General features: G+C 48.4%; 2 protein-coding genes across 2 annotated transcripts in view; both read right to left on the reverse strand.

Annotated features, from left to right (window-relative positions):
• Positions 1-24,014, reverse strand: part of LOC119951774 (zinc finger protein 229-like) — a 711,453-nt gene that overhangs the window by 172,742 nt on the left and 514,697 nt on the right. The gene's annotated exons all lie outside the window — the stretch shown is intronic.
• Positions 418-4,865, reverse strand: LOC119951807 (oocyte zinc finger protein XlCOF6-like). Its single transcript, XM_038775169.1, has 2 exons — positions 4,788-4,865; positions 418-3,087 (listed from the first exon to the last, which is right to left on the reverse strand). The coding sequence occupies exon 2, from the start codon at positions 2,726-2,728 to the stop codon at positions 1,775-1,777; it is 954 nt and encodes a 317-aa protein (XP_038631097.1). The 5' UTR covers positions 2,729-3,087; positions 4,788-4,865; the 3' UTR covers positions 418-1,774.

A 24,014-nucleotide genomic window follows, 5' to 3' on the forward strand; every position in this document is an offset into this window, starting at 1 on the left:
AACCCTCCAACCCACAGCTTACTACCTCCCCAGAACCTATCCTGAGAGGATTGATTGATGATTTGATTGATTTGTTTTATTGTTACGTGTACCGAGGTACAGTGACAAGTATTGTTCTGCGTACAGTCCATACAAATTGTTCCATACATGAAAAACAAAACATAGGACATGGATAAATACACAATGTAAATACATAGACACAGGCATCGGGCAAAGCATATGGAGTGCAGTACTACTCAGTAGAGAAGATGTGTGAAGAGATCAGTTCAGTCTATAAGCGAGTTATTCAGGAGTCTGGTAACAGCGGGGAAGAAGCTGTTTTTTATCTGTTAGTGCGTGTTCTCAGACTTTTGTATCTCCTGCCTGTTAGAAGGGGTTGGAAGAGAGAATAATTTGGGTGGGAGAGGTCTTTGATTATTTCCCAAGGCAGTGGGAGGTGTAGACAGGTGGGAGGTGGGTTTGTGTGATGGACTGGGCTGTGTTCACGACTCTCTGTAGTTTCTAATGGTCTTGCCCCGAGCAGCTGCCATACCAGGCTGTGGAGGAGGACCAGAGGAGGAGCAGACCAGGGGTCTCCAAAGGGGACAACTCAGGGAGAGAAACTCACTCCATCACCCAACAGACCCTCCGCCCGACCCAATAAACACAGCTACTCCTGCCCTGCCCTCGCCCATCAAGTGACCACTGCCACTCCCAGGCAGCCAAGAGAATATTGAAGATGACAAGTGGAACAAGGATTAACTGACCACACCCAGTTCCTCGTGCTCACTAGTCCCCTTGGGTCTCTCGTGTTTTTGGGACGATTTCTGTATATTCCTCTGTGAAGACAGACACGCATTGTTCAGTTTCTCTGACATGTCCTTATTCCCCATTATAAACTCTCCTGTCTCTGCCTGGAATGGACCCACAATGGTCTTTGCTAATCTTTTCCTTTTCACATTCCTATCGGAGCTTTTCCTGTCGGTTTTTATGTTTCTCATCAGTTTGATCCCATATTCTATTTTCTCTTTATCAGTTCCTCCTTTGCTGAATTCTAAATCAATCACCAATCCACAGGCATATGGCTATTTTGGCCACTTTATGAGCCTCTTCCTTTGATCTAATGGAATCCTTAAATTTTCTCGTTAGCCACAGTTGCATCACTTTTCCTGTGGCTTTTTGTTCCTTAAAGCAGTCAACATTTGATGTCAACATCTAATAATACCTTAGAAATTAGTGATTGCCTGTCTATTGTCATACCTATTGTTGTAATGTCCCAAACTACCACAGACAACTTGCCTTTCAAACCTTGACAGTTTTCTTTGTGAAAAACACGTGGATAAATTAAACAAAGGAACCATGTAACCATCATAGCCCATCTTGGCAAGGTGGCATGCTTTCAGAGGTTCCAAACAGAAATGGGAACGACATATCTTCCAACCATCAAACACCCTTTCGCTCTGTGATCCTTGTGAAAGTTGAAGCCAGGAATTCACAACCTGGCTCAATGATCATCAGCCCACTGGAGGCAAATTTGTGAGACCAACCAGTCCAGCAGGAAGAAACCCTCCGCCCATCCTTATTGATCAACTGACAGAATTAACACAATGCAGCCCTGGATGCAATTGAGAGCAGAACAGCGGAATCCAACCCCTGTAATCAATTGTGAACTTGGTGTGTGAGCATGTGCGATCAAACACAAAATCTCTCCCACACGGAGAGCAGGTGAACGGCCTCTCCCCAGTGAGAACTTGGCAGTGTGTCCGCAGTTGGGATGGATCACTGAATATCTCACCTACTCAGAGCAGGTGAACGGCCTCCCCCCAGTGTGAACTCGCTGGTGTGTTCGCAGGTTGGATAACCAAGCAAATCTCTTCCCACACTGAGAGCAAGTGAACGGCCTCTCCCCAGTGTGAACTCGCTGGTGTGACTTCAGGCTGGATGACTGAGTGAATCCTTTCCCACACTGAGAGCAGTTGAACGGCCTCTCCCCAGTGTGAACTCGCTGGTGGCTCTGCAGGTGGGATAATCGAGTGAATCCATTCCCACATTGGGAGCAGGCGAATGGCCTTTCCCCAGTGTGAACTCGCTGGTGTGTCCGCAAACTGGATATCCGAGTGAATCCCTTCCCACACTGAGAGCAGGTGAACGGCCTCTCCCCAGTGTGAATTTGCAGATGATTCTGCAGGGCGGATGAATGTCTGAATTTCTTCCCACACTGAGAGCAGGCGAACGGTTTCTCTGCAGTGTGAATTCGTTGATGTGTCCGCAGGTTCCATAAGTGAGTGAATCCCTTCCCACACTGAGAGCAGGTGAACGGTCTTTCCCCAGTATGAACTCGCTGGTGTGCCCGCAGTTGGGAGAACTGAGTGAATCCCTTCCCACACTGAGAGCAGGTGAATGGCCTCTCCCCAGTGTGAACTCTCTGGTGTGTCTGCAGGGTAGATGAATGACTGAATCCCTTCCCACACTGAGAGCAGGTGAATGGCCTCTCCCCAGTGTGAACTCGCTGGTGTGTCTGCAGGGCGGATAACCGAGTGAATCTCTTCCCACACTGAGAGCAGATGAATGGCCTCTCCCCAGTGTGAACTCGCTGGTGTTTCTGCAGGTCAGAGAATTGAGTGAATCCTTTTCCACACTGAGAGCAGGTGAATGGCCTCTCCCCAGTGTGAATGCGCCGATGAATTTCCAGCACAGAAGGTGCTGTGAATCCCTTCCCACAGTCCTCACATTTCCATGGTTTCTCCATGTTTTCGGTCTCCTTGTGTGCGTCCAGTTTGGACAATCAGTTGAGGCTTTGTCCACACACAGAACACGTGTACAGTCTCTCCCCGCTGTGAATGGTGTGATGTTTTTTCAGGCTGTGTAACTGGTTAAAGCTCTTTCCACAGTCAATGCTCTGGAACACTCTCACTCGGGTGTGTGTGTGTCTCGGTGCTTTTCCAGTCACACTGATATTTAAAATCTTTTGAAGCTGACAGAACAGACAAACATTTCTCCTTCTAGATTCGAAGGCCAATGATATTCAGGTTCTAAGGAATTGAGGGACTGTCAGATCCAGACAACATGTATTAGATTTCTGCCTGTAATTCATCCTCTTCGAATCTCCTGTTAAATCAATTTACAAAAGACATCACTGTCAGCACAGGATAGAAATTCAGAACAGACAATTCTACTTACAATGGAACATTCTTTCCTCTCTCATTCCCCAAAAGGTGTAAATCTCCATCCCACACACTCTCCCTCCATTCTCACTCTGCTGTATCTAATATTCACCCTCCCAATTCTCCTGAAGGTGCTGATTCAGGCTGATTGACAGATCCAAGCTCACTGCTTCCTGTCCAGAGATCATAACAAATCGGAGCTGCAGTCGGGAATTCTGCCCATCGGGTTTGCTTAACCATTTAATGGGATCATTGGCCAATCTACCTCAGCACCATTTTCCAACACTATCCCCCATATCCCTCGATACCTTCACTCCCTTGAAATGTTATCAATCTCTGATTTGAAAATACTAGATGACTGAAGTTCCACAGTCCTCTGGGGTAGAGAATTCCAAATGCTGACAGGGGGAGTGAGGGGAAGATGTGTTTGGTGGTGGAATCATGCTGGAGTTGGCAGACAGCACCTCATCTTCTGGTTAGGCATGTTACACCCTTCCGGACTGAACATGGAGTTCAACAACTTCAGACTCTCCACCACCTTTACCCCATTTTTATCTATCAATATATTTTTGTTTTAATTTCTTCCATTGATCGTTTTTTTCCCTCACCATTATTCTCCTCCCCTCCCCCCATTCCAACTATTTCAAGCTGCCCTTTACACACTGCTCACCTTTATTCTGCCATTCACAGATTCTAACTTTTTTATATATCACTATCAGCACCCTTCTTAGCCTTAATTACCACCATTTGCATTCCTTTTATCTTCTGTTTTCGACATCTTTGACAATCTCCACCTATTGCTGCCCCTATCCAGCCTCACCGCTCCATTCCATCCCTCCCCCACTACACGACAAATCTGACCCCATTTCCAGTTCTCTCTAACTGTCACAGAGTCATCCAGACTCAGAACATTAGTTACCTTTTCATAGATTATCATAGAATTTACAGTGCAGGAGGCCATTCAGCCCATCAAGTCTGCACTGGCTCTTGGAAAGAGCATCCTACCCAAGGTCAACACCTCCACCCTATCCCCATAACCCAGTAACTGCACCCAACACCAAGGGCCATTTTGGACACTAAGGGCAATTTAGCATTACCAATCCACCTAGCCTGCACATCTTTGGACTGTGGGAGGAAACCGGAGTACCCGGAGGAAACCCATGGACACACAGGGAGAACGTGCAGACTCCGCACAGACAGTGACCCAAGCCGGGAATCGAACCTGGGATCCCGGAGCTGTGAAGCAATTGTGCAAACCACTATGCTACCGTGCTGTTCGGGTACACAGAGGGAAAATTCAGAATGTTCAAATTACCAGACAGTACGTCTTTTGGGACTTGTGGGAGGAAACCGGAGCACCTGGAGGAAACCCGTGCAGACACAGGGAGAACTCTGGGGAAACCAACCCTTTTAATTGTGAACATTAGGAAAGAGACCGCCCTTTTAGCCAGACAAATAAATGTGTCAAGCAGAGGGAGCAAAGGATGTCAATGTGTTTGAGAGAGAGAGACGTGGGCCAAGTTTTCCAGAGTCTGCACCCTCCCTGGATTCACTTCCTTTCCCTTCAGTTGCTGCAAGTGACCAATGGAAGGTGAGAATGAGAAAAGAAATTGAAAGGGGGAGAAAAGAAAGTGTTTTACTCACAGATGTTGGAGACAGGAAGAAGTTTCCGTCTGTGTCATGGTCAAAGTTCATTAACACAAGGTCTGCCTTCTGATTGGCTGGAGGACAATAGTCCTTCTGGTCCTCCCAGTTTCCCATTGGTCAACACCTCAGCAGGGAGGTCAGGGGGTGGGCCTTCCTCCACACATGCGCAGCTTCCCCTCACCCTTGGACATGCGTAGTACCTGATCACCCGCCCGTGCGGCGGATAGAGCGTTTTCCCCAGCGCGGGGGATTCTGGGACCTTCGGCCGACACTCTCCAAACTCCTGGGTTTGGGATGAAAAGTGGAGGGGGGCAGTGACCTCACCCTGACACAAAGCACATGTTGGTAGTCACGGGAATTGATTGTGACGTTCGCCCTTAGCACCTGGAGAGGGCAATGGGTGAGAGTGAAACTGAAGCCGAGAGTCAGCATCTTCACGGGAGGAGATTTGGGGAAATGCAGGAGGACAGAAGGATAAATTAGTGTTAAAATCAATAGTGAGGAGAGCATGTGTGAGGTTCAGATATTTATAGTTTGAGAGGAAGAATTATTTTCTGTGATAACTAGGATTGTCAGTTTTGAATTTCTATTCTGTAATCACAGTGATGACTTTAATAAAAAAATTATATATATTTAGAGTACTCAATAATTTTTTGCCAATTAAGGGGCAATTTAGCATGGCCAATCCACCTAACCTGAACATCATTTTGGGTTGTGGGGGCAAGACCCACGCAGACACGGGGAGAATGTGCAAACTCCACATTGTCAGCGACCCACGGCCGGGAGTGAACCTGGGTCCTCAGCATTGTGAGGCAGCAGTGCTAACCACTATGCCACCCTGATGATGTCAATCCTATCACATCCATTAAAGTCTCTATCAGGTCAGTCTTCAACCTTCTCTTCCCCAGGGGAAATATCCCCAACCTGTTCAATCTCTCCTGAAACTTAAACACTCTCAGTTCTGATATCATCCTTGTTGGTCTTGCACATCGTGGAGGTCCTATCTCTGTTTTAAAGGGTATATAATTAATATTTAGATTCAGTTTAATTTGGTTGAAGTGTCTTATTTACTCAGTTCCAAAATGACCCTCTAAAATGCCTCAATTCGAAAGAGGCTTAACAATCAGGCAAGAGAGGACTCTCAAATGTCAAATGTTTATTTCTTTAAAAGCAGTATACTGATGAAGTACACGAGTGACGTTCATCACCTCAATTGGGTGACCTGCCCTGGGAGAAGTGTGAATCTTCTTCAGGTTCCTGAACCAACAGTGATTTCCCAAAATCCTGCCCAGGAGCACTCAGTGTCTCCACGACTAGAGTCCAACTTACAAAGCCCAAGATCACTCACAAATCCCACTTTGACCTCTTGAATTAATATTACCTCATCTTGAATCAGACCTGTTGTAATCAGACAATTGGTCATTATTGTCACTGGGTTAATTTTATTGGATTTAACCATTGATGTAAATTGTTCCGTGGAGCAGAACAATGGGACTGTTCAGGATTTCCCTATTATCTGAGTTTAGACAAGATCATGAACGGTTTGCATCGAGTAAATGAAGAGAAACTGTTTCTACTGACAAATGGTTTGTTAACCAGAGGACACAGATTTAAGGTAATTCACACAGAAGCCAGAGGGGAAATGAGGAAGATGAATCTTTACACAGTGAGGTGTGATCCGGAATGCACTGCCTGACAGGCTGGTGGAAGCAGATTCAACACAGGGAGTTGGATAAATTTTAGAAAGGGACTAGCTTTCAGGGAAAGGACAGGATGGTGGGACTAATTGAGTAGTTATTTCAAAGAGCCAGCACAGGCATGATGGGCCGAATGTCCTCCTGTGCAGTGCGATTCTGTGATCAAAGATAAATAAATGTGTGTCTGCAATATGTACAGTGATGTCAATAATGTCTGGAATTCTCTTTTCCTTCCAATTTGATTTTAGACAAAAGAGAACAGAAGCAAATGGCTTTCAGTACATTGACCAGCCCCGATGTTACACAGAGGGGTAAAGGGGTGGATTCTCAGACCAGCGAGTCAAGGCAGCCCCTTTAAATGGCCAGTTCCCACACTGTAACCACTGAAGGGAAGCAGCCTCGGTCCATACTGGGAGCTCCTGCCGTCCCCATCAGCTGGCTCGCGCCAGGGACCCGGGTTCGATTCCCAGCTTGAGTCACTGTCTGTGCAGAGTCTGTACATTCTCCCAGTGTCTGCATGGGTTTCCTTCGGGTGCTCCAGTTTCCTCCCACAAGTCCCGAAAGACGTGCTTGTTAGGTGAATTCGACATTCTGAATTTTCCCTCACTGTACCCGAACAGGCACCGGAGTGTGGCGATTACGGGATTTTCACAGTAACTTTATTGCAGTGATAATGGAAGCCTACTTGAGATTTTTATTTTTAGGTGCGATGAATTATTGAATCTCTTTCCACAGTCAGAGCAGGCAAACGGCCTCTCGTCAGTATGAACTCGCTGGTGTGTCCACAGGCTGGATGGAACATGGAATCCTTGCCCACACAGAGGAGCAGAATGGTCACACCCTGGTGTGAATGTGCCGATGAGTTTCCACTGTCGATGGACAACTCAATCTCGCTGGTGTCTCTGCAGTGCAGATGACCTTCTAAACTTCTTTGTGCAGTGAGAGCAGCTAAATGCGCTCTCCCCGGTGTGAATGCACTTGTGCATTTCCATTGTTTCCTGCTGTCTCTTCGGGTAAGACAATCAGTTGAAGGCTCACACAGAATACGTGTACCGTCTCTGCCCGCTGTGATGGTGCAATGCTTTTTCAGGCTCTTTCCAGAGTCAGAATCAGGAACACTCTCACTCGGGTGTGTGTCTCAGTGCTTTTCCAGTCACACTGATGTTGAAAACATTTTGAAGCACAAGGAATAATAAAACATTGCTCCTCCTGGATTTAAAAGCCATTGTTCTTCAATGAATTGAGTAACGTTGTCAGATTTTGATGTGAAGTTGATTTAAAAAATAGCCACGCCTAGGCCCGGGGGGGGGGGGGGGGGGGGGGGTGTCCTCGCCTTCATTAAGTGCACCCGTGCACAACTTTCAAATGAGTCAACCCCAGCCTCACACACGAGTTTGAGGCGTTAACCCTCCACAGCACCTCACACCATAGTCCGTCCTCCAACATCATCCCAAACTCTTCCACCGACTTTTAAAAAAAATATTTTTATTCTCCTTTTTCACAATTTTTCTCCCGAGTTTACACCCAACAACAATCAAAACCCAACAACAAATAACAACAAATATCTCAAATCCCATAACAGTAACAACGATCCCATCCTCCCACCATGCCCAGACATCAGCCCGCATGTTAACATAAACAAATGACCAAAATAAAAAGGAATCAGGGATTACCCATAGCCATCTTCAACATACACAGCCGCCCCCCCCCCCCCCCCGACTAATGTTCGATGTTATCCAGTTCTTCAAGGTGCATAACAAATAGTGCCCATGACTTGTAGAATCCCTCGAGCTTCCCCCTCAGTTCAAACTTAACCTTCTCAAGGGTCAAGTATTCCAACAGGTCCCCCCGCCACGCCAGGGCACAGGGTGGAGAGGCCGCTCTCCATCCCAACAGGATCCGCCTTCAGGCGATCAACAAGGCAAAGGCTATGATATCTGCCTCTGCACCCGTTTCCAACCCTGGCTGATCCGACACCCCGAATATGGCCTCCCGGGGACCCGGGTCCAGCTTCACATGCACCACCTTGGAAATTACCCTAAACACCTCCTTCCAGTACTTCCCAAGCTTTGGACAGGACCAGAACATATGAACATGATTAGCGGGGCACCCCCGTAACGTTCACACACATCCTCTACTCCTTCAAAGAATCGGCTCATCCATGCCCTCGTGAGGTGTGCCCTGTACACCACCTTCAGCTGTATCAGCCCCAACCTCGCACACGAGGTGGAGGCATTCACTCTCCGGAGCACCTCACACCAGATCCCCTCCTCTATAACCTCTCCCAATTCTTCCTCCCACTTTGCTTTGATCCCCTCCAGTGGTGCCTTATCCTTTTCCAACATAGCTCCGTATACCGCTGACACTGCTCCGTCTCCAGTCCACTTGCCGCCAGCATCTCCTCCAACAATGTGGAAGCCGGTTCCTCCGGGAAGCTCTGAATCTCCTTCCTGGCAAAGTCCCGAACCTGCACATACCTAAACCCTTCTCCCTGCTCCAGCCCATACCTCGCTTCCAGCTCCCTCAATCCTGCAAATCGACCCCGAGGAAACAAATCTTTTAGCGTCTTAATCCCCTTCTCTTCCCATTTCCGAAAGGTTCCGTCCCATCTCCCTGGCTCACATCTGTGGTTCTCCCAGCTCGGCATTTCCCTCGACCCTGCCCCCAATCTAAAGTGTTGGCGAAACTGCCTCCAGATTTTCAATGAAGCTATTACTACTGGACTCCCTGAGTATTTCCCCGGAGCTATCGGGAGCGGGGCCGTTGCCAGTGCCTTAAGCCCCGACCCCCTGCACGAACTCTCCTCCATTCTGACCCACTGGGAATCAAGCCCCCTGACACAGCTCCGCACCTTCTCCACATTCGCCACCCAGTCGTAGTATATCAGGTTCGGGAGACCCAAACCCCCTGCCTGCCTTCCCCTCTGTAGCAATACCTTCCTCACTCTGGCCACCTTCCCTACCCATATAAATGAGGTAATCCTCCCCTCAATCTCCCTGAAAAAGGACTTTGGCAGGAAAATCGGCAGGCATTGAAAAATAAACAGAATTTGCGGCAACACATTCATTTTAACCGCCTGCACCCGACCCGCCAGTGACAGAGGGAGACCATCCCACCTCGCCAGGTCGGCTTTCACTCTCCCCTACCAAACTAGTGATGTTGTATCTGCGAAGCCTTCCCCACTCCCGGGCAACCTGCACCCCCAAATACCTAAAGTAAGTCCCTGCCCTACGGAATGGCAGCCCGGCTGAGACACCACAAAATACTCACTCTTGTCCAAGTTCAGCTTGTACCCAGAGAAAGACCCAAATACCTGCAACTCCAATATTCCTATCGACGCACTCGGCTCCGACACATACAGCAGCAAGACGTCGGCATACAAGGACACCCGATGCTCTATCCTCCCCCCCCCCCCCCCCCCCTCACTATTCCTTTCCATGCTCCCGAACTTCTTAATGTGATGGTCAACGGCTCAATCGCAAGCGCAAACAGCAGGGGGCACATAGGACATCCCTGCCTCGTCCCACGGTGGAGAGAGAAGTATCTCGAACTGATATTGTTCATGCGGACACTTGCCTTTGGCTCCTTATATAACTTTACCCAGTTCACAAATCTTGGTCCAATCCCAAACCGTTCCAGCACTGCCATCAGGTACCCCCGTTCCACCCAATCAAACACCTTCTCGGCGTCCAGTGCCACCACCTCTGTTTCCTTCCCTTCCGCCGGTGCCATAATGATGTTCAAGATCCTCCTAATGTTCGAAAACAGCTGCCTCCCTTTCACGAACCCTGTCTGATCCTCACCTATCATCTTCGGGAGGCATCCCTCCAGCCTACCCGCCAGTACCTTTGCCAATACCTTTGCATCCACATTAAGAAGTGAAATGGGCCTATACGACTCACACTCAGTCGGATCATAAGAACATCCTTATCCTTTTTGAGCAACAGTGAAATCGATGCCTGCCCCAAGGTTTGCGGCAGCACTCCCTTCCCTATCGCCTCTTCAAACATCCCTATCATCAAGGGTGCCAACTTATCCTTGCATTGTCTATAATATTCCACCGGAAACCCATCCGGCCCTGCCATCTTCCCCGACTGCATCCTCCCAATCGCGTCTTTTATCTCCTGCTCCAGTATTGCTGCTTCTAATGTAGCCTTGTCTCCCTCCCCTAGCCTCGGGTACTCCAACCCATCTAGAAATTCCCGCCTCTCACGGTCTCCCCCGGGTGGCTCCGACCTGTACAACCTCTCGTAGAATTCCTCAAAAACCCTGTTAATCCGCTCCGGAGCCACCACCAACTTCCCGGACCTATCCTTTACCTGAAGAATTTCCCTTGCTGCTGCCTCTCTCTGGAGCTGACCTTGTCTCCATGTTCATAAACTGCACCCCTTGCTCGCCTCAGTTGGCGCACCGCCTTCCTGGTGGATAGTCGGTCGAAGCTTGCCTGTTGTTCCTTCCTCTTTCCCAGCATCGCTGGGTCCCCGTCCTCCTCATAACTCCTATCTGCCTCCAACATCTCATCTATTAGCCTCTGCCGCTCCAACCTCTCCTCCTTGTCCACCCTGGCCTTAAACAAAATTACCTCACCCCTCACTACCGCCTTTAGAGCCTCCCTCACCCATACAGTTGAATCTTACATATTCCTTAATTACCTTTTCAATTTTTTTACAGAATACTTGGTTCCCCAAAAGCCCTACATCCAGTTTCCACCCCGGCCTCTGCACTACCCCCTTCTCCAGTACCATATCCACCCAATGTGGCACGTGACCTGACACAGCAATTGCAGAGTATTCCGACCCCCTGACTCCAGCCAACAAAGCCTTTCCCACCACAAAAAGTCAATCCGCGGGAATACCCTATGGACTGCTGAAAAAAACAAGTACTCCAATTTCCCTGGGTGTAGGAACCTCCAAGGGTCCACCCCTCCCATTTCCACCATTAGCATCTTTGCCCCCCCTGATGGGACCAGCGAGCGCGGCTGTGATCTGTCCAACCTTGGCTCCTGCACCAAGTTCCAGTCCCCCTCCCCACAATCAGCTTGCGTGTGTCCAAGTCAGGAATGGCTCCAAGCCGCCCAGTAATAGTTAATAAAATTCGGAAGGGCCAAGCAAAAGTTTGCCATCTGAGGTCGGAAGAGGGTTTCCACAAAACGTGGGAGCCGTTCACTTGGTTGTTCCAAGACCTGTTTGTAGCCAACAGCTGAGAAGACAAAGAACAGGAGAAGGCAGTCATGACACAGTAAGGAAGGTGGGGGGTTGTGGGATAAGGGAATGAGAGGGGGACAGGGAGACATGGAATCCAACCATGCCCAACAGCAGTTCTTAAAGAGACACTGATCACCCAGCAATCAGTAGACACAACTGAACTACAGGAAGGACAGGACACAGGGTGTACAATTCAAATGTGGTTTATATGACCTGAATCCAGAATTTTAAAATCCATCTCAGTTACAGGAGTCTCTAACATCAGCAAAAATGATCCCCAACCTTCAGCATCAATAAGGTTTGGCACAGCAACCACAGCAGAATCACTCTTTGTCTCAAACAATAAATCTGTGTCCCCAATCTCTACCTCCTCCCTACTGATTGTAACACTACTTCATCCCACTATGCTCCTCCTGCTTTTCCCTCAATTCTCCTTCCCTGAAGGTGCTGACTCTCGGGTTCAGTTTCAGTCTCACCTATTCCCTCCCCAATATGTCACCCAGATGTCTAAATCTTTACACCTGAAGTTAACAAACTGTTCTGCAAAGGGATACGTCACAGTCAAATCCAGTGATTGTCCCGTACCCGCACTTTTCATCCCAGTCCCAGGAGTTTGGAGACTGGGCTCCAGATGAGTAATGGCGGCCTCGGCTCCCACAATTCCCCGGACTGGAGAAACGGCTCTATCCGCCGCGCGGGTGGGCGGCGCGGGACTGCGCATGTCCAAGGGAGAGGGGAGAGGGCATGTGCAGGGAGGAGTCAACAACCTGACCTTCTTACTCAGGTGTTGACCAATGGGAAGAATTGAAGGACCGGAAGGACTGTGCTCCTCCAGCCAATCAGTGCCAGAGAGTGGCTTTGTGTGAATGAAAATTGAGTTTCACAGAGGGAAACTACTTCCTGTCTCCAACATCTGAGTAAAACACTTTCTTTTCTCCCCCTTTCCATTTCTTTTCTCATTCTGACCTTCAACTGGTGACTTGCAGCAACTGAAGGGAAAGGAAGTGAATCCAGGGAGGGTGCAGACTCTGGAAAGTTTGGACCCGGGTTCGGTCCCAGCCCTGGGTCACATTCCATGTGGAGTTTGCACATTCTCCCGTGTTTGCGTGGGTCTCACCCCCATAAACCCAGAAAGGTGTGCAGGATAGGTGAATTGGCCATGCTGGATTGCCCCTTGATTGGAAAAAAAAATTAATCGGGTTCTCTGAATTTAATTTTAAAAAAACATATATTAACTGTAGCTACATGGTTGGGGGGGGGGATGAATGCAATGGGAAATTATTCCAAGGTCCCGGTTGCCGGTTGAGGCCGTACTCATGTGTGCGGAACTTGGCTATAAGTTTCTGCTCGGCGATTCTGCATTGTCGCTCGTCCTGAAGGCTGCTTTGGAGAGGCTACTCCCTCTTAATAATAATATTTATTTTTGTCACAGGTAGGCTCACATTAACACGGCAATGGGGCAGCACGGTGGCACAGTGGTTAGCACTGCCGCCTCATGGCGCCGAGGTCCCAGGTTCGATCCCGGATCTGGGTCACTGTCCATGCGGAGTTTGCACATTCTCCCCGTTTGCGTGAGTTTCACCCCCACGACCCAAAGATGTGTAGCCCAGGTGGATTGGCCACGCTAAATTGCAACTTAATTGAAAAAACTGAATTGGGTACTTTAAATTTTTAAAAATACACGGTAATGAAGTTACTGTGAAACTCCCCAAGTCGCCACATTCCGGCGCCTGTTCAGGTACACAGAAGGAGAATTCAGAATGTTCAATTCCCCTAACAGCATGTCTTTCAGGCATTCTAGAACGAAAGGTAATAGTCTGAGGATAAGATGGACAGCATGGTAGCACAGTAGTTAGCACAGTTGCTTCACATCTCCAGGGTCCCAGGTTTGATTCCGGCTTGGGTCACTGGCTGTGTGGAGTCTGCACATTCTCCCCGTGTCTGTGTAGGTTTGTACAGGTGCTCCGGTTTCCTCCCACAGTCCATGTGCAGGTTAGGTAGATCATCCATGATATAAGGCGGATTGGCCATGATAAATTGCCCTTAGTGTCCAAAAAGGTTAGGTGGGTTACGGGCATGGGGTGGAGGCGTGGGTTGGGGCGTGGGCTGGGGTGGGGTGCTCTTTCCGGGGGCTGGTGCAGACTCGATGGGCTGAATGCCCTCCTTCTGCTCTGTAAATTCTATGATTCCACCAGGTGCTTCAGTTTCCTCCCACAAGCCCTGAAAGACGTGCTGTTAGATCATTTGGACATTCTGAATTCTCCCACTGCGTGCCCGAACAGTCGACAAAATGTGGAGCTTGGGGCTTTTCCCAGTAACTTCACTGCAGTGTTAATGTAAGCCAACTTGTGACAATAAAGATTATTCAAAAAAAGAGATAACAAATTCTAAAGAGTTGAGGAGAAACTGCTTCTTCCAAAGGGCTGTGAATCTGTGGAATTCACTACCCCAGAGTGTGGTGGAGCTGGGACAGTGAGTAAATTTAGGGAGGCGTTAGACAGATTTTTAATCGGGTTGAAGGGTTCGACTCGATGGGCCAAATGGCCTAATACTGTTCCTACATCTTAGAACCTTCTGAAAGGGGGAGACATTGATTTGCTCCCAGATGTTGCCCAGAGGAGGAAGTTTTAGTTTGAAGCTCATTGTCCAACCTCCACATTGTGACATCACAAAGTAGCTCGTCCTAAATCAGCCAATAGGAATAAATCTACTCCGCGGTGACGTCATTGCCCAGCGCGCGCAGATGTGGGAGCCCTGCCCCCACCCAAGTTCCCTTCCTCCACACATCCTCGAGACAAGGTTTCCAGGCAACCGGCTGACAGTTCCGGCCGTCGGTGATCTCCCCCTCCACTGACATGGGACTGCGCATGTCTCAGGGAGAGGGGAAGTTGCGCATGTGCAGGGGAGCTCACTTCCGTTGACCTTCCCGCTGAGGTGTTGACCAACAAGAAGATAGGAGGACCGGAAGGACTCTGCTCCTCCGCCAATCAGAGCTCCCCCATTGTCTCAATGCGGAAGTTGGACATGGAGGTTTGTGCCAAGCAAAGCTGTTGTTCCTTCAACCCTGTGTGAACTTGAGCTGCACACAGACTGAACCGTCCCCCTGTCTCCAACATCTGTGAGTAAAACACTTTCTTTTCTCCCCCTTTCCATTTCTTTCTTCATTCTCATCTGCAATTGGTGACTTGCAGCAACTGAAGGGAAAGGAAGTGAATCCAGGGAGGGTGCAGACTCTGGAAAGCTTGGCCCAGGTCTCTCTCTCTCTCTCTTAAAGACATTGACATCCTTTGCTCCCTCAGCTTGACACAATTATTTGTCTGGCTAAAATAGTGATCTCTTTCCTAATGTTCACATTTAAAGGGCTGGTTTCCCCAGGAGATGGCTGATATTAAAGGGAACAGTAAACAGGACAAATCAAACCCAACCAATTACTTCCCTGTCGGAATACTCTCCGCCAGCAGCAAGGTGATGGACGGAGTCATTAACAGTGCTATCAAGCAGTACTTACTCAGCAAAACCTGCTCACGGATGTCCAGTGGCTGGTTTAGCTCACCAGGCTAAATCGCTGGCTTTTAAAGCAGACCAAGGCAGGCCAGCAGTACGGTTCGATTCCCGTACCAGCCTCCCCGGACAGGCGCCGGAATGTGGCGATTAGGGGCTTTTCACAGTAACTTCATTGAAGCCTACTCGTGACAATAAGCGGTTTTCATTTCATTTCATTTCAGTTTGGGTCCCACCAGGGCCACTCAGCTCCTGACCTCATTACAGCCTTGGTTCAAACATGGACAAAAGGGCTGAATGCCAGAGGTGAGGTGAGAGTGATGCCCTTGGTATCAAGGCAGCATTTGACCGAGTATGGCATCAAGGAGCCCCAGCTAAACTGGAGTCAATGGGAATCGGGAAAAACTCTCTGCTGGTTGGAGTCATGCCTGACACAAAGGAAGATAGTTGTGGTGGTTGGAGGTCAATTATCTCAGCTCCAGGAGTTCCTCAGGGCACACTCCTCGGCTCAACCATTTTAGCTGCTTCATCAATGACCTCCCTTTCATCATAAGGCGAGAAGTGGGGATGTTTTTCGATGACTGCACAATGTTCAGCACCATACGTGACTCCTCAGATAATGAAGCAATCCATGTCCAAATACAGCATTCCCTGCACAGTATCCAGATGTTGGCTGATAAGTGGCAAGTTATATTTGTGCTACACAAGTGCCAGGCAATGACCATCTCCTACAAAGGAGGATCTAACCACCGCCCCTTAACATTCAGTGGCATTAGCATCGCTGAATCCCCCACAACCAACAACCTGAGGGTTACCATTGATCAGAAACTGAACTGAACAAGCCATATTAATACTGTGCTTACCAGTGCAGGCCAAAGACTACAGTGAGTAACGCACCTTCTGACCCCCAAAGTCTGTCCACCATATACAAGGCACAGGTCGGGCGTGTAATAGAGTAATCACTGCTTGCATGATTGAGTGCAGCTCCAACAACACTCAAGATGCTGTCCTACACCAACCAGAACAAAGCAGCCTGCTTGACTGCACCCCATTCCACAAATATTCACACCCTCCGCCAATGGCAAACTATGGCAGCCGTGTATACAATCTACAATGTGCACTGCAGTAACTAACCAAGGTTCCTCAGATAGCACCTTCCAAACTCACAACCACTACTATCTAGAAGGACAAAAGCAGCAGATACCTGGGAATTCCACTACCTGGAGGTTCACCTCCAAGTCACTCACCAGATGGACTTGGAAATATATCGCCCTTCCTTCATTGTTGCTGGGGCGACATCCTGGAACTCCTTCCCTGACAGCACAGGAGATGTACCTACAACTCGAGGACTGCAGCGGTTCAAGAAGTCAACTCATCACTGCCTTCTGAAGGGTAACTGGGGATGGGCAATAAATGCTGGCTGAACCAGCGACTCTCACATCCCGTAAATGAATTAAAAAAAATTTTATATTGGACAGAGATATATGGAATGTATTATATATATTATTGATGGTTCTGTAGTAAAATACATGCATTATCTTTTCTAGTTTTGTAATATAGTACTGTACCTACATTATTTCGAATCACCCCATCTCTAATCTGTAAATATACTTAGATGGAGATTCTCTACTCTTCTACAGGTTGTAATGAGTTTAGATTTGTTGATCAGCATCAATCAGTACCTTCATAAGAATTGGGAGGGGAAGGAAGTGAATCCATTCTGTATATTACACACATTTGTTGTCCAGTAACATAGACATATATCTGTCTGGCAGCCTCTGTGTCCAGGACAAGAAGCAGTGAGCAGGGATCTGTCAATCAGCCTGATTCAGTGCCTTCAGGAGAATTGGGAGGGTGAATATTAGATACAGCAGAGTGAGAATGGAGGGAGAGTGTGTGGAATGGAGATTTAGAGCATTTGAGGGAAAGAGGGAGAGCGAACAATGTTCGATAGAAACTAGAATTGTCTGTTCTGAATTTCTATCCTGTACTGACATTAATGATTTTTGTAAAATCTTTTTGCAGGAAGTTAGAACGAGAGGAGTTTGAGGTGGATATCTCAAACAAAATATCATGTCAAGAACTGACTGAGTCACTCAGATCTTGGGAGTCGAATATCATCAGCCTTTGAATCTAGAAGGAGAAATGTTTGTCTATTCTGTCTGCTTCAAGAGATTTTAAACATCAGTGTGACTGGAAAAGAACTGAGACACACACACCCATGTGAGATTGTTACAGAGCACTGACTGTGGAAAGAGCTTTAATCAGTTATACAGCCTGAAAAACACATCACACCATTCACAGCAGGGAGAGACTGTATAGGTGTTCTGTGTGTGGATGAGGCTTCAACTGATCGTCCAACATGGTGAGACACAAGATCACCCGGATCATGGAGAAACCATGGAAATGTGAGGACTGTGGGATGGGATTCACAGCCCCGTGCCAGCTGGAAAGTCATCAACGCAGTCACACTGGAGAGAGGCCTTTCACCTGCTCTCAGTGTGAACAGGGATTCGCTGCCATAGGAAACTTGCGGAGACACGAACGAGTTCACAGTGGGGAGAGGCCATTCACCTGCTCTGACTGTGGGAAGGGATTCACTGAGTTATACAGCCTGCAGGGACACCAGCGAGTTCACACCGGGGAGAGGCCATTCACCTGCTCTCAGTGTGAGAAGGGATTCACTCATTTAACCAATTTGCAGAACCACCAGCGAGTTCACACTGGGGAGAGGCCATTCATCTGCATTGTGTGTGATAAGCGATTTGCTCAGTTATCCAGCCTGCAGACACACCAGCGGCTTCACACTGGGGAGAGGCCATTCATCTGCTCTGTGTGTGATAAGGGATTCACTCAGTTATCCAACCTGAAGACACACCAGCGGCTTCACACCAGGGAGAAGCCATTCATCTGCTCCGTGTGTGATAAAGGATTCACTCAGTTATCCAGCCTGCAGACACACCAGCGACTTCACACTGGGGAGAAGCCATTCATCTGCTCCATGTGTGATAAGGGATTCACTCGGTTATTCAACCTGAAGAAACACCAGAGCGCTCACACCAGGGCGAGGCCATTCATCTGCTCTGTGTGTGATAAAGGATTCACGCGATTATCCAGCCTGCAGACACACCAGCAAGTTCACACCGGGGAGAAGCCGTTCATCTGCTCTGTGTGTGATAAGGGATTCACTCAGTTATCCAGCCTGCTGAAACACAATGTCAATCACACCAATGAGAGACCCTTTAAATGCTCTGACTGCAGAAAGGGTTTCAAAAGTTCACAGTTACTGATGTCCCACCAGCGCGTTCACTCTGAGGAGAGACCGTTCAGCTGCTCTCACTGCACAAAGAGCTTCAGAACCTCATCCAACCTGATCAGACACGAGCGAGGTCACACCTAACAATGAAGCAGAATGCCCGGAGGCCTTGTTCATCGTGGCCGGGGACTTTAACCAGGCCAACCTCGAGTGTACTGCCAAAATTCCACCACCACATCTTATGTCCCAAATGGGGCCCCAACATCCTTGACCACTGCTACACAAACATCAAGGGAGCTTCTCAATCCATCCCCCAACCGCACTTCGGAAAATCAGACCACAAGATGGTGCTCCTTCTCCCGGCATACAAGCAGAAACTGAACGGGAGAATCCGGTTAAGAAGGTTGTGCAAATGCTGGTCTGAGGCAAAGGAAGAGCTCCTACGCGACTGCTTGGAGTCAGTGGACTGGTCCATATTCAAGAAATCAGCAGCCAAGCTAAACGAGTTTGCCAGCACCATCACAGACTTCATCAGAAAGTGTGTAGAAAGGGCAGCACGGTGGCACAGTGGTTAGCATTGCTGCCAACGGCGCTGAGGACCCGGGTTCGCGTCCCAGCCCTGGGTCACTGTCTGTGTGGAGCTTGCACATTCTCCCCGTCTCTGCGTGGGTTTCGCCCCCACGACCCAAAAGATGTGCAGGTTAGGTGAATTGGCCACGCTAAATTGCCCCTTAATTGGAAAAAATAATTGTGTACTCTAAATTTAAAAAAAAAAGAAAGTGTGTAGAAGATTGTGTGTCAAAGCAGGTAGTATGTACGTTTCCCAACCAGAAACCGTGGTTTAATCGGGTGATTCACTCCGTACTGGAGGCCACGTCTGAGGCATTCAAGACAGGCGACCCTGACCTATACAAGAAATCTATGTACGATCTCCACAAAGCCAACAGGGACGTCAAGAAACAATACCAGACTAAGCTAGAGTCACAGACTAATGACATGGACTCTCATCGGTTGTGGCAAGGTTTCAACAACATAATGAGCTGCAAAGCCGAGAAGAATCTTTGGCAACAGGGCACCCCTCCCCGACAAATTCAATGCATTCTCTGTTCACTTCAACAGGAAACCAACAAACCTTTGTCAACTGCTCCAGCAACCTTGGAGACACAAACCTGTGACATACCAACCGGAACAGCCTCCAAAGTCAGATCGGCCTTGAAAGTGAACCCTTGGTAAGCGGCAGGTCCTGACGGGATCCCTGGTCGTGCACCCAGATACTGTGCAGACCAACTGGCGGATGTGTTTCCGGACATCCTCAACCTCTCCCTACTCCGTTCCTAGATTCCCACCTGTTTCAAGAAGACCACCATCCCTACCGGTGCCAAAGGAGAACCAGGCAACGTGCCTCAACCACTACCATCCGGTGGCCTTGGCATCGATCATTATGATGAGCTTCGAGAGGTTGGCCATGAGGCACTTCAACTCCAGACTCCCAGGGTGCCTTGATCCACTGCAATTCGCATACCGCCATGGCCCTACCTGTCCACCGCAGACGCCATGGCCCTACCTGTCCACCAATTCAATTAATCCAGTGATCAAATTGAACAATTGTCATGTTACAACAGGCCCAACTCTGATGTGAGGTAATGGTCACTTTGGGGATAAAAGTAGAGGTTTCGAAGGTCTTCCTTGCTGACCAAGTACTGAAGATTCCCGAGGCTGAGTTCCAAGAAAATTACTGCCAAAGAAGGATCCAGACTCCCGAGGCTGAATTCCACAAGAATTACTGTCAAAGAAGGAGCCAGAGAGGGTTACGCTGCTACAGACTGATCACCCACATGAAGTTGTAAAAGTCAATGTCTTAAAGTTGTTCAATAAACCTTTTTCATTTAATAAACTTTTAAAATTGACTATCCCGAGGATTCTGAATTTGCCGTAATTGGTTACAGTCTTGTCCGAACCAAAGGGAACATGTTTATTCTCCATTTTCACATTTTGTTCAAAATTTACACCTCACCCACAGACAGTAAACGGTAACAAATACAAAGTCAGTTCCCTTATCAACAACAACGATCCCATCCTCCCACCACCCCAAACAACGACCCTCCTGGCAATATAAGCATCAAATACAACAAACCCTCCCACAGCGGGATAATCCAAGGAGTAAAAAACCCAAAAAGAATCAGGAATCGCCTATGGACACCGTTGACCGATAGAGTCCACCCCCCCACCCCCTAACATTCATTGCCATCCAAACCCCGAAAGAGCACTGTACATGACACCCACGCATTGTGTGCCCTCCCCCCTTCCCGACTCCTCCCCTCCACTTCCTTTCACAAAAACCCTCCCCCCATCCTCTGTTCCCCCCCCCCCCCAACTTTCCATCCCGGCTTGACTCATCGGGACCTGCTCTGCCGGGCTCCGATGGCCGCAGCCCCTCCCCGACCTCCCTCTGTTCACTGGCCGGTCATGGCGGCCCCCGCCCAGGTCCCTTTCTCCCTTGCCAGGTCCCAGGAAAACCAAGAACTCCCATTTAGCACACAGACCCCACATACACACCCAAGCCCCAAAGAACCATCATTGCAAGCGAAAGTCCCATCTCTTCCCTTGTCCAAGTATATATAACGTTAGCTCATTTAGCACATACACCAACCTCAGTGAAAAAATACAGCTACATGAGGCTACATCGATACATGTCCACTTCTTAATTCAGCCACAGTCCTTCTGCCTTCGCAAACCCCTCCGCTGCTTCCACCGTCCAGAAATAAAAGTCCTTGCATCAATGATTACCCTCAACTTAGCTGGATATACTATGCCGCACTGCACCCTATTGATGTACAATGCCTTCTTCACCCGGCTGAAGGCAGCCCGCCTCCTCTCCAGCTCCACCGTGTAGTCCTGATATATGCGTATACCAGCTCCAGCCCACTGCATCACCCGCTTCTGCTTTGCCCAGCACAGGACCTTCTCCTTCACGCTGTACCTTCAAAAACACAAAGTTACTACTCTTGGTGGCTCACTCTCCTTTGGTACGGGCCTTCACGACCGGTGAGCCCGATCCAGTTCATATCGGGAGGGATCATCTCCCTCCCCCAATAGCTTCGCCAACATTGTGGCAAAATACTCAGTCAGTCTCGGGCCTTCAACTCCTTCAGGAAGACCCACAATCCTCAGATTCTGACGCCTGGATCTGTTTTCCAAGTCGTCCATTTTGGCTCGCAGATCCTTGTTGGTCTCTATCACCTTCCGCAGCTCCTTCCCCATTGCGGTAATTTGATCACCGTTCTGCAATAATGTCTCTTCCACTTCCTTCAGCGCCTCGCCTTGCTCCTGCACCTCCGCCACTGCGCTCAATAGCGCTGTCCTCACCGGGGTAATCGCCTCCTCCACCAGCACTTTCAATACCGTCTCCTTCCTCATCGCCTCCATGTGCTTTGTAAACTGCCTTTCGGGTTCTGCGGCCATCACTTTAGTTATTTCTTTAGCCGTGAGCAATGCGGCCTCCCCTGGTGCTCCAGCCTCCACTTTCCTTGCCGTCCCCACGGTGACCTTTCCACTCCCCGACGGACTTTCAGCCGCTTTTTTCACGGCCATTATTTTACTTGATTTTGACATTTCTCTTCGCTGTGCCGTCTCCCTGTTTTTGCCGCCTCTGTAGCCCCTGGGACCGGGCGTTAATACCTGAAAATGCCGTTCCCGAACGGGAGCCCTCCAATGTGCGGCTGCCTCCCGCCCGCTGTCACCGGATGTTCGCCAAAAGTGAATTTATTAAATGGTCAGTTGGGGGTGGCTGAAATCAATTAAGTTCCAGATAACAAGATCAGATAACAGAAATCTTCAATTTAAAAACTTACATTTCTGTAACGCCTTTCACAACCACAGGACGTCCCAAAGTGCTTTATAGCCAATAAAGTACTTTGGAAGTGTGATCACTGTTATAATGTATGAACGCAGCAGCCATTCACACACAGTAAGATCCCACACACAACAATGTGATAATGAGCAGATGATGTGTTTTTAGTGATGTGGATTAAGGGTTACAGTAAGAAGTGTTACAACACCAGGTTAAAGTCCAACAGGTTTGTTTCAAACATTAGCTTTCGGAGCATTGCTCCTTCCTCAGCAGTGCTCTGAAAGCTAGTGTTTGAAACAAACCTGTTGGACTTTAACCTGGTGTTGCAGCACTTCTTACTGTGCTCACCCCAGTCCAATGCCGGCATCTCCACATTATGATTGAGGGATAAATATTGACCAGGACACCGGGGATAACTCCCCTGCTCTTCTTCAAAATAGTGACTGTGGGAACTTTTACACCCACCTGAGAGGGGCAGACAGGGCCTCAGTTTAACATCTTATTTGAAAGAAGGCTGTTCTGATAGTGCAGCACTCCCTCAGTGCTGGGATGAGGAATGTTAGAACAGGTTTTTGTTCTCAGGTCCCTGACTGGGTCTTAACCGTCTGATCCAGAGGTGATAGTGTTGCCTGCTGAGCCATGGCGGACACCAGTTAGAAAGGAAATATTATACTTTAAAAACCCCCACCCTTTGCCTCTGATGCTTCAATTTAATAATTAAAAACCCCAGTAGAAATAACACGGATTTAACTGACAAATGATGAAGTATTGATTTCGAGCCACAAGTTTTAACTTCCCACTTGCTCCTTGGGCACCTTTCTGTCTCTCTATTGCTCATATCAATGACAGCCAGATGACGGAGCTGAGCTGAATATAGCTGTTGCTCGTTTTACATTAGTGTGCTTAACACTTAATTGGCTCTGTTTTATTCCTTAGCTCTAGAGTCGCCAGGCATCTTTATGATACCACCACAAGGTTCAAGTTCAAGTTCAGATCAATGACTCAATACACCAGTTAGTAAGGTTCAATCAAACACATTTATTATTTACACAGTAAATCGATACTCATGCAACTAATACTAACGGACTAAACTATTCCTACCACTGTGAGCCAATACTTATCTTCGATAAGGGAACCCACTGGATCAGGGAACAATGGCCTCTTGTTCTGTCCTGAGACTGCAGGGTTCCCAGTTGGTACGGGCTAAGGGGTCAGGAGTGTCTATTTTCGTAGCGTGCATTGGTTGGACACTTACTTGTCGGTGTAGCTCTTGGCCAGGCCTCTCCTTCTCACGGTCAAGTTCTTAGAGAGCTGCTGCAAAGGGGTTCTGCTGGGAGGGCCGGCTAAGAGAGTGAATTGGACTTGGGACCTGACTTTTATAGGTCCCAGGGGCTTCACGCCCTTTTGGGCGGACCCTGAGCTTACTGTAAATCGATTGGATCTCATACCAATCGATTGGTATGAATCCCCCCAATACTGAGGCTGTCCCTCGATCGCGGGGCAGTTCTTCCTGGCTTGTTTATCTCCTTTGTTTCAGACTCCCGTTGGCGCCGGGAAGTCTGACCTGCTATAGAATGTCCCAAATGTAGCTAATCGTTGTATCCATTGTTCCCGGGGATCGCTTCATTAATATGCAAACTGCTGGTTTCGGTGCTGTCTGCTTTCTTTGCAGGCAGAATACACAGGAAGATTCTGCAACCTGCTTGTCTTTCTTAA

This window comes from Scyliorhinus canicula, chromosome 17 (genome assembly GCF_902713615.1).
Source record: "Scyliorhinus canicula chromosome 17, sScyCan1.1, whole genome shotgun sequence".
Classification (NCBI taxonomy): Eukaryota; Metazoa; Chordata; class Chondrichthyes; order Carcharhiniformes; family Scyliorhinidae; genus Scyliorhinus; species Scyliorhinus canicula.

What these genes read in the sequence shown, in the direction of transcription:
- LOC119951807 (XM_038775169.1), bottom strand. Translation starts at nt 2,728, where the DNA reads ATGGAGAAACCATGGAAATGTGAGGACTGTGGGAAGGGATTCACAGCA.